This window comes from Dipodomys merriami, unplaced genomic scaffold (genome assembly GCF_024711535.1).
Source record: "Dipodomys merriami isolate MVZ:Mamm:240054 unplaced genomic scaffold, mDipMer1.0.p SCAF_82, whole genome shotgun sequence".
NCBI classification, from domain to species: Eukaryota; Metazoa; Chordata; class Mammalia; order Rodentia; family Heteromyidae; genus Dipodomys; species Dipodomys merriami.
The window spans coordinates 5,899,839-5,909,938 of record NW_027206424.1 but is presented as its reverse complement, the minus strand read 5'-3'; the positions used below and the strand labels follow the sequence as shown (position 1 = coordinate 5,909,938).

The 10,100-nt window shown below is 67.4% G+C and overlaps 1 protein-coding gene across 1 annotated transcript; it reads right to left on the bottom strand.

Moving 5' to 3' along the window:
• Window positions 1-6,159: 6,159 nt before the first annotated feature.
• On the bottom strand, window positions 6,160-7,382 carry Utf1 (undifferentiated embryonic cell transcription factor 1). The gene is made up of 2 exons (XM_070011406.1): window positions 6,830-7,382; window positions 6,160-6,596 (listed from the first exon to the last, which is right to left on the bottom strand). Exons 1-2 carry the CDS (start codon window positions 7,380-7,382, stop codon window positions 6,160-6,162), a joined length of 990 nt encoding a protein of 329 aa, XP_069867507.1.
• Window positions 7,383-10,100: the final 2,718 nt, after the last annotated feature.

Genomic DNA, 10,100 nt, shown 5'->3' with positions numbered 1-10,100 from the left:
AGAGCCAGGCCTGGGCAGAGGCCACCGGCGCCCTCCACGCCCACCTGGCCCTGGGTGCTCACTGCAGTGCCTCAGGACGGCCTCCAAATTCTCCCGAGAGTCCATCCTGCCAGCTGCTGCGTGGGGTGGTCTGCCCATCCCGGACACGCCGGCCCGGCTCCCACACTGACCCGGGCACCTGGGTTAGGTTCATTCCCGAGCATGGCTTGCAGGCAGCTGCTTCCCGGGGGCCCGGCCTCTGTGGGTGAGGCTGGCAGGGACCTCCCCCTGGCCACGGGAGGAAGGCCTGCAGGCCAGGCTGTGGTGCCTCGGGAAGGGTGGAAATTGTCCCCTAAAATCCTGCTGCCCAGCTACTGCAGTCCTGAGGGCTGAGGATCGTGGTTCAAGGCCAGCCCATGTAGGAAAGTCCATGCGATTTATCTACGGACAGACACACAGACACACACATACAGGCACAGATATACACATAGACACAGAGACAGAGACAGACACAGACTCACACAGACACACACAGATATACAGACAGAAGCACACAGACACACATACAGAAACACAGATGTACACACAGACACACAGACACACACAGATATACACATAGTCACAGAGACACAGACACAGAGACAGACAAACTCACACAGATATACAGACACAAACACATACACAGACACACATACAGATACACAGATATACACGCAGGCACAGAGACACAGAAACAGAGACAGAGACAGACTCACACAGACACACAGATATACAGACATAAGCACACAGACACACACACAGACACACAGATATACACACAGTCACAGATACAGACACAGAGACAGAGACAGAGACAGACTCACAGATATACAGAAACACACACAGACACACAGACACAGACTCACAGACACGATCAGGGTCAGGGCCCAGGACGGCACAAAAACTGACAGGATCCCGCGGTCTACGGGGGGGATGGCGGCGCGCTGACCCGCGGCGGGGCGGAAAGCCTGCGGGCCGAGGAACCCGCGCCCCGTCCCCGCGCCCCTGTGCCCCGCACCTCGTCCCCGCGCCCCTGTGCCCCGCGCCCCGTCCCCGCGCCCCTGTGCCCCGCGCCCCTGTGCCCGCGCCCCCGTGCCCGCGCCCCCGTCCCCGCGCCCCTGTGCCCCGCGCCCCGTCCCCGCGCCCCTGTGCCCCGCGCCCCTGTGCCCGCGCCCCCGTGCCCCGCGCCCCCGTGCCCGCGCCCCATCCCCGCGCCCCCGTCCCCGCGCCCCTGTGCCCCGCGCCCCGTCCCCGCGCCCCTGTGCCCCGCGCCCCGTCCCCGCGCCCCTGTGCCCCGCCCCCGCGCCCCTGTGCCCCGCGCCCCTGTGCCCGCGCCCCTGTGCCCCGCGCCCCTGTGCCCGCGCCCCTGTGCCCCGCGCCCCCGTCCCCGCGCCCCTGTGCCCACGCCCCATCCCCGCGCCCCCGTCCCCGCGCCCCTGTGCCCCGCGCCCCGTCCCCGCGACCCTGTGCCCCGCGCCCCGTCCCCGCGCCCCTGTGCCCCGCGCCCCATCCCCGCGCCCCTGTGCCCCGCCCCCGCGCCCCTGTGCCCGCGCCCCGTCCCCGCGCCCCGTCCCCGCGTCCCGTCCCCGCGCCCCGTCCCCGCGATCCCGCGCCCCGCGATCCCGCGCCCCAACCCGGCTCGCCTCTGCCGAAGAGGGGCCGCCCAGGTGAGCTCCGGGGAGCGGAGAGGCCGGCCCCGCCTCGGGCGACCGCGGCGGCCGCGACTCCGCCCGGCCCGGCTCCTGCCCCTCCCCGGCCCCGCATCGCCCCGCCCCCGTCCCGCCCGTCGGCGCCCGCCCCCCCTCGGGTCCCCACGCCCGCGGCCCCGCATCGCCCCGCCCCCGTCCCGCCCGTCGGCGCCCGCCCCCTCTCGGGTCCCCACGCCCGGGGCTCCGCCGTCCCGCGGCCCCTCCGCCCGCAGAGCTGCGGGTCTGCGGGAGCGGGGCCCGGCCGGTTCCGAGGCCCCGAGCACTTCGGGGGCTGCTGGGAGCGCGCGGCCGCGGCGCAGCCGGTCCGGGAAGAGGAGCCGGGCCTCGGGGAGGGCGGCCGGACGCCCGCGTGCTGTGCACCGTGACGATCCTGCCCGGGACCCGCGCCGCCCCCCCCCCCCCGCTCCCCTGGGGCCCCGGTGGGCGGCCGGCGCCTGCCTCGCGCCGTGGAGCGGCGGTGTCCGGCCTGGGAGGCGCGGCCGGGCCGGGTCCGGTGCCTGCGCACCGCCAGGGCCTGGAGACCCGGAAACCTAACTTGAACGAGGTGCGGGCGGAGTGTGCGCACGCGCGCGCCAGTCCCCGCCGTCGGGCCGCGCGCTGTCCCTCAGCTCTTCAGCTCAAGGCTAGCGCTCTACCACTTGAGCCACAGCGCCACTTCCGGCTTTTTCTGCTTATGTGGTGCTGAGGACTCGAACCCAGGGCCTCCGGCATGCAAGACAAGCGCTCTACCACTGAGCCACCTTCCCAGCAAACTCCCCCCCCCCCCCATGGCAGTGTGTTTTTTTTAGTGAAATGAAATAAAAGTACTTATTTGGTTCTGTGGACGTTCACATTTCAAGGGCTTGTGGTTGCCATCCTGAGCAGTGCAGCTCTAGAACATTCTGTTTAGCTCTGTGCAGATGACAAGAAGCTAGATGTACCCAGGAACATAGGCAGCACCTTTGTAAACACGAGGACAAGGGACCAGATCTGGAGGTACTGATGGCTGAGACAGGGTAGCCACGATGACCAAGGAGATTGGGGTCCAAAGATGCTCGCCCAGTCCAAGTCTGGTGTTCCAGGCAGTCACACAAGGCCCAGGGACCCTGTGCTCTGAGACGATAGGACGGGGGTCAGGAAACCAGGCCTGCTGGCCTTGGATGCAGGGACAGGAAGCACCACGGGGAGGAAGGTGAACCAGCAAGACACCTCCCCAGGCCCTCTTGGGAGAGCCATGCAGGTAAATAGGGTGCTGGGGAGCCAGTCAAAAGTAACATCTTCTGGTAGAATGACCTTGGCCTTAAAGAAGTAGAGAACAGAGGTTCAGGAAATAAAGAAGCAGGCACCCACAGTGATCAAAACATTCAGGAAATTGACTAGACAGCTCACGGGAACTGAAAAACAAACCAAAAGAAACAATTGTTCCCTGGTAAATAAGGATAAATAGTGGGCTGGGAAGGTGGCTCAGTGGTAGAGCACTTGCCTTACATGCCTGAGGCCCTGGGTTTGATTCCTCAGCACCACATAAGCAGAAAAAAGCTGGAAATGGTGCTGTGGCTCAAGTGGTAGAGCGCTAGCCTTGAGCTGAAGAGCTGAGGGACAGCGCCCAGGACCAGAGTTCAGGCCCCATTACCGGAAAAAAAAAAAAAAAAAGATAAATAGTGGAAGTCAGTCAGAACCTTAACATTGACTCAGAAGCTAGATTCAGTGGGGCTGGGGGGGGGAGGGGATGGAGCTCTGCACTGCCCTTTTTATTTATTTTTGTTGGTCATGGGGCTTGACCTCTGAGCCTAGGTGCTATGCCTCAGCTCTTCAGCTCAAGGTGAGCACCCTACCCCTTGAGCCACAGCACCACTTCCAGCTTTTTCTGGTGATGTATTCGAGATGAGTTTCAGGGTTTCCTGCCTGGGGCTGGCTTTGATCTGTGACCCTCAGATCTAAGCCTCCTGAGTAGCTAGGATGACAGGCCTGAGGAGCCTGGCTCCCAGGAACCCCCTACTCCCCCCTTTAAAAAAAATCATCTGAGGGCTGGGAAGGTGGCTCAGTGGTTGAGCGCTTGCCTTGCATGCTCGAGGCCCTGGGTTCGATTCCTCAGCACCACATAAGCAAAAAGAAAAAAGCCGGAAGTGGCGCTGTGGCTCAAGTGGTAGAGTGCTAGCCTTGAGCTGAAGAGCTGAGGGACAGCGCCAGGCCCAGAGTTCAGGCCCCACGACCGGACCCCCCCCAAAAAAATCATCTGAGGTAAACTGGAAGAAGCTCAGAGCCAAATGGGGGCGATGCCTGGCTTCGGGATTTGGGGCACAGGGGCCTTCTAACGCCTCGGTCACCATCTGGATGGTCACCAGGCTTGCAGATGAGGTAGATGTAGATGTGTGGATCAGATAAAGTAGATCAAATATATGGATTTCACACCTTGTGGATGAGAACAAACAGTTCCAGAGCCTGGAAGGCTGGGGGGAGGGGGCGGGGCTGGAGGGTTTATAGCAGGTGGGACATCTGATCAGGGGGTAACTGTAGACTGGGCCCTAATTTGGGTGGCTAAGAATCAAGAAGATAGACACTTATGGATTTAAAGTTGTAGGGACAGTGACCCTCACCCACTGTACTGGAGCTTGAACCCTGGGCTTCAGACAAAGTAGGCTCACACTCCACATCAAGCTATACCTCTTTACTAAATTTTAGGAGTTTGTGTAATTTACAAGGCATTGGGTTTAAACCCCAGCACCCAGAGAAAACAAGAGTTTATCCCTTTCCTAGGTATAAAAGTCTGAACAGAGGTTAGTTGTCTATTTGGAAGAAAACAAACTTATAGGTAGTTCCTCGTAACCCTGCTGCTTAATCAGTGGGAGGAGCTGGCTGGCTTCACAGGCTCCCGGGCACAGATCCCAGGACAGGTGACTGGGGAGCAAGCCTCAGGCTCTGCGGTCCCAGGCCTACCCCAGTGTGGTGTGGGTGGGAGACCCGGACTTCAGCCAGGCAGGGGGCTGGAAGCTAACCACAGCAGGGAGGCCACAGTACAGCCCTTAAGAATTTGGCCAGTAAGGAGGGCTAAGTTCCTGTCCAGTGTGCCTGACATCCTGAACTGATGGGGAAGGGGAAGGGCAAGTAGCCCAGGCTCTGGGCCGCAGGTCAAGCAGGCCGGCAGGGAGAGCACCGGAGGCCTAGGGAAGAAAGGCACCAAAGGGTCAGACACAGTAGGTACCTACTCAGGGGAAGGGTGTGTACAAATCCTGTAAGTTGGGGAAGTGCGGATCTGAGATGGTTATAATAAATCCCCAAGTGTTCGAGTGTGCGGAGAAACAGGAACCTTTTAGTTAAAATGGCACAGCTGTTGTGGAAGTCTGGCCTTTGCTCCAAAAACTACAAGTAGAATTACTTTACAATCTACTTCTAGCTATGCATGCAAAAGGGCTGAAATCCTTGTTCCTAAGAGGTTTGTATACACCCTGGCCTATAGCAGCATTCACGGGAGCCACGTGGGAGAAAAGCAACCCCAGTACCCATCTGTGGGGGAAGAAAGACGTGGGTCTTCCAGAGAGTGAAATATTCAATCTTATAAAAGGAAGGTGGCCAGGCTGGGAAGGTGGCTCAGTGAAGAGTGCTCTCCTAGCACGCACGAAGCCCTGGGTTCGAGTCCTCACTACCACAAGCACAGAAAAAGACGAAGTGGCGCTGTGGCTCAGTGGTAGAATGCTAGCCTTGACCAAAAGCAGCTCAGGGACTGCACTCAGGCTCTGAGTTCAAACCCCAGCACTGGCAAAGGATGTGGGTTGGGGACAGGCCATGGCTGGTAACAAGGGAGCAGCACGTAGGTTTAGAGACAAAGGAAACCAGGTTACCCGTGCTCACCTAAGTCGGTCCTTACCAAGTTCCTACAACAACCTAACTTCCCACCATGCCCTCGTGTGGCCAGGGGTGAAGAGCGCGGGGCGGTAGCACCCAGATCCCTAGGGGCCCCACGGGGCAGACTCCGTGGTGTTCTGCTCAGGCCGAGAGCGATTGCAGGACTCGGTCCCTGAAGGGGTCTGCTGAAGCCCCAGCCCGAAGCTTTGGTGCGCGTTGTTGTCAGTGGACGGGCTGGAACTCGGCGCGGCGCGGCGCGCGGAGCCACAGCCCGGCTCAGGGATTCCGGTGGGCAACTTCCTCCAGTCCCCGGAGACCCAGGCCGGGCCGGTCACCTGCTGGGAGGTGGCGGGCGGGGCGCAGCGGCCCGGAACCCGGGCAGGGGGCCCCGGGCCCCCATTGTCATGCTAGCGAGGCGCCCCAGGCGACATCCTCCGCGGCCCGCCCGGCCTCCCCGCCCCCACGCCCTCCCCGGGGGCGGGGGCGCAGAGCGCGCCCGGCCGGGGAGGCTCCCCGGGCCCCGGCCCCGTCCCGGCGCGGCCCCGCACGCACTCCGCACCACGTCAAACACAACCGCTTTATTGAAGGCTCGGGCGGGCGGCGAGCGCGGCTAGCTCGGCTCGCCCAGGACGCCGCGCTCGGCGGCCGCGCTGCCCAGGATGAAGCCCACGGCCAGGGACACGGTCTGGTCGAAGGAGCCGCGCAGCTGCTCCACGTGCTGGTTCAGGGTCAGCAGCTGGTCGCGCAGCGGGCCCAGCACGGCCACGATGTCGCCCAGGTGCGTCAGCGTCTGCAGCAGGGCGGCGTTCAGCGACGGCGCGGCGGCGGGCGGCGGCGAGAGGTCCGCGGGGAGGCCGGGCGGCGGGGAGCCGGGCGAGCGGCCGGGCTCGGGGTCCGGGGTGCGGCGCGCCGCGGCGGCGGCGGCGGGGGGCGGCGGGGAGGCGGCGGCGCGGCCGCGGTCCGCGGCGCGGGGCGGCGACGGCTCGGGCGCCGCGGCGGGGGCGGCGTCGGCTTCCGGGTTCGCGGGGGCCCGGGGCGGCGCGGCACCTGCGGGAGGGAGCGCGGGGTCGGCGGGGGCGGGGGCTCGGCCGCGCGCCGGCCTCCGACCCCGGCCGCCCCTTCCCCTCTCCCGCCCAGCCGCCCTTCCAGCCTCCCCTGCCGCCCCTTCCAGCCTACCCGGCCGTCCCTTCCCCACTCCCGCCCCGATCGCCCTCCCCCGCCCCGCCGCCCCTTCCAGCCTCCCGCCCCGATCGCCGTCCCCCGCCCCGCCGCCCGCCTACCTGGCTCGTCCGGGGCCGGCGCGGGCGCGGAGGGCGCGGGGCGGCGGCCGCGCTGCGGGCGCCCGGGCCCCGCGGGGCGGCGGCGGGCGCGCCCGGCCTGCCGGTCGTCGCCCAGCAGCCCCATGAGCTCGCGGATCTGCGCGTCGAAGGGCCCGGGCGGCTGGCCGGCCGCCTCGCGCACCTTGTTCTTGAGGAGCTTGTAGCGGCGGCGGCACTGCTCGGGCGTGCGCCGCACCTGCCGCAGGGCGAGCGCGGCCGACACGCGGCGGTAGGTGGGCAGCGCGCGGCGCCGGTCCAGCAGCAGCGCGCGCCACACGGCCGGCCGCAGCAGCTCGGCCAGCAGCAGCTCCGTCTCCCAGGCGCTCCAGGGCGCGCGCTGCGCCGAGCCCGGGGACACGGGCGCGCCGGGCCAGCCGGGCGAGCCGCCCTCGGGCGCCGCCGGGCCCCGCGGCGGGGTCCCCGGAGCGTCCTCGGCCGGCGGCAGCAGCTCGGCCACCGAGTCGGTCGGCGACGGCGGCGCGAGCGGCGGCGGCCGCCGGGGCCGGAGCAGCATCCCGGCGGGGCGCGTGGGCTCCGGGGTCGGGGCGGCGCCCGGGGGCCTGCGGGGGCCCGGGGGGTTGCGGGGGCCCGGAGGCTGGGAGACCCGGGGCGGCTGCGGCATCCGGGCCGCCCGCACGCGCTCTGCGCCCGCGGCGTCGGCGGCGGCGGCGTCGGGCCCGGCCCGCGCGGCCCCGCCCCGCCCCGCCCCGCCCCTCCCCACCCCGTTGTTTTCCAGACCCTTCCCTGAGACGGACCCAGTGTTCGTCGGCTGGGAAGGAACCTTCCGACCGCAGGGGTCCTGCTCCATTAGCGGGGGCGGGGGCGCGGGGAGCAGGGGGTGGGGAGGCGGGGCTGCGGGGCGCTGGGCGGGGCTGCGGGGGCAGGGGTGTGGGGGCGGGGCTGACAGGGGGGCGGGGGCACGGGGATCGGGGGCGGGGGAGTGGGGGGGCAGGGGGTTCGGGGGCGGTGGAGTGGGGGGGCGGGGGCGCTGGGCGGGGCTGAGGGGGCGCGGGGATCGGGGGTGCGGCTGCGGGGGCGCTGGGCGGGGCCGGTCCCAAGGCCTCCTCCCTACCCGAGCGCCCCCTCCTCCTCCTCATCCTCCTGCTCTTCCTCCTCCCGCTCCTCCTGCTTCTCCTTGGGGACTGGATCTGGCCCTGGGCCCGTGGCCCCGCCGGCCCCGCACGAACCGAAGGGGATTTACCTGGTCTTTCCGAGCGCCCCCACCGACGTCGGGCAGGCGAGTAGCGAGGCCCCCGGAGCAGGAAGCCTGGCTGCGGGTCAGACAATCCTGGCATTTCTGACCATTGCAATAAGACAAGAAAAAGAATCAGGACGCGCGCGTGGCGGGCGTAGCCGGCGGGAGGAGCTCCGGGCGGGACCGGGCGGCGGTGAAGACGGCTCAGGGTCGTTAGGAAGAGGCGCCAGCGACGCTCAGCCCGGGCTGTGAGGCTGCGCGCCCCTGTCCCTGGCTCCGGGCTGTGAGGCTGTGCGCCCCTGTCCCTGGCTCAGCCCGGGGTGTGAGGCTGCGCGCCCCTGTCCCTGGCTCCGGGCTGTGAGGCTGTGCGCCCCTGTCCCTGGCTCAGCCCGGGCTGTGAGGCAGCGCGCCCCTGTCCCTGGCTCAGCCCGGGCTGTGAGGCTGCGCGCCCCTGTCCCTGGCTCAGCCCTGGTGTAAGGCAGCGTGCCCCTGTCCCTGGCTCAGCCCTGGTGTGAGGCTGCGCGCCCCTGTCCCTGGCTCAGCCCGGGCTGTGAGGCTGCGCGCCCCTGTCCCTGGCTCAGCCCGGGCTGTGAGGCTGCGCGCCCCTGTCCCTGGCTCAGCCCTGGTGTGAGGCAGCGCGCCCCTGTCCCTGGCTCAGCCCGGGGTGTGAGGCAGCGCGCCCCTGTCCCTGGCTCCGGGCTGTGAGGCTGCGCGCCCCTGTCCCTGGCTCAGCCCGGGCTGTGAGGCTGCGCGCCCCTGTCCCTGGCTCCGGGCTGTGAGGCTGCGCGCCCCTGTCCCTGGCTCAGCCCGGGCTGTGAGGCTGCGCGCCCCTGTCCCTGGCTCAGCCCGGGCTGTGAGGCTGCGCGCCCCTGTCCCTGGCTCAGCCGGGGCTGTGAGGCTGCGCGCCCCTGTCCCTGGCTCCGGGCTGTGAGGCTGCGCGCCCCTGTCCCTGGCTCAGCCCGGGCTGTGAGGCTGCGCGCCCCTGTCCCTGGCTCAGCCCGGGCTGTGAGGCTGCGCGCCCCTGTCCCTGGCTCAGCCCGGGCTGTGAGGCTGCGCGCCCCTGTCCCTGGCTCAGCCCGGGGTGTGAGGCAGCGCGCCCCTGTCCCTGGCTCAGCCCGGGCTGTGAGGCAGCGCGCCCCTGAACCTGGCTCAGCCCGGGCTGTGAGGCTGCGCGCCCCTGTCCCTGGCTCAGCCCTGGTGTGAGGCAGCGCGCCCCTGTCCCTGGCTCAGCCCGGGGTGTGAGGCAGCGCGCCCCTGTCCCTGGCTCAGCCCGGGCTGTGAGGCTGCGCGCCCCTGTCCCTGGCTCAGCCCGGGCTGTGAGGCTGCGCGCCCCTGTCCCTGGCTCAGCCCGGGGTGTGAGGCAGCGCGCCCCTGTCCCTGGCTCAGCCCGGGGTGTGAGACTGCGCGCCCCTGGCGCTGGGGGGGGGGAGGGGAAGGGACAGGCCGCCTGCTGGCTCTTGTTACCGTTGCCGTGCCCTGGGGCCTCCCCCGTTACCCAGAGGGGCTGAAAACCAAGGCCTGCGGAAAGCCTGCTCTCGAGCGTTCCTAGCAGCCTTACTTGTAACTGCCAGACTTCGGGTGACATCAAGACGCCCGTCCACAGGTGCCCAGGGAGCTGCGCATACCTGAGATCCTGTGCCACGTCACCAGAGCCTCGAGGCTGCCTGCTGCGGATGCCACCGCTGGAGAAGACTAACACCGTAGAGGGGGAGGGCGCTCGTGGTGCACACCTGCCACCCTAGTGTTCAGAATGAACATCATGGCTTGAAGCTAGCAGTTTGAAGGCGGCAGAATCCATGAGACTCATCTCCAGTTAGCCACCAAAAGCCGGCAGTGACACAGCGGCTTAGGTGGTAGAGAGCTAGCCTTGAGCAAAACAAATGCTCAGGGACAGTGTCCAGGCCCTGAGTTCAAGGCCCAGGACTGGTACACACATACACAAACCACCCACTCAAAAAAACTCCAAAAGGTGCTGGGAATGTGGCTCAGTGCTAGAGTGCGTGCCTAGCATACGTGAAGCCCTGGGCTCCGTTCCTC

Coding starts and splice junctions, on each gene's coding strand:
- Utf1 (XM_070011406.1), bottom strand. CDS start 7,382: ATGCTGCTCCGGCCCCGGCGGCCGCCGCCGCTCGCGCCGCCGTCGCCG. Junction 6,597..6,829: donor GCCGGCCCCGGACGAGCCAG/GTAGGCGGGCGG, acceptor TCCCTCCCGCAG/GTGCCGCGCCGCCCCGGGCC.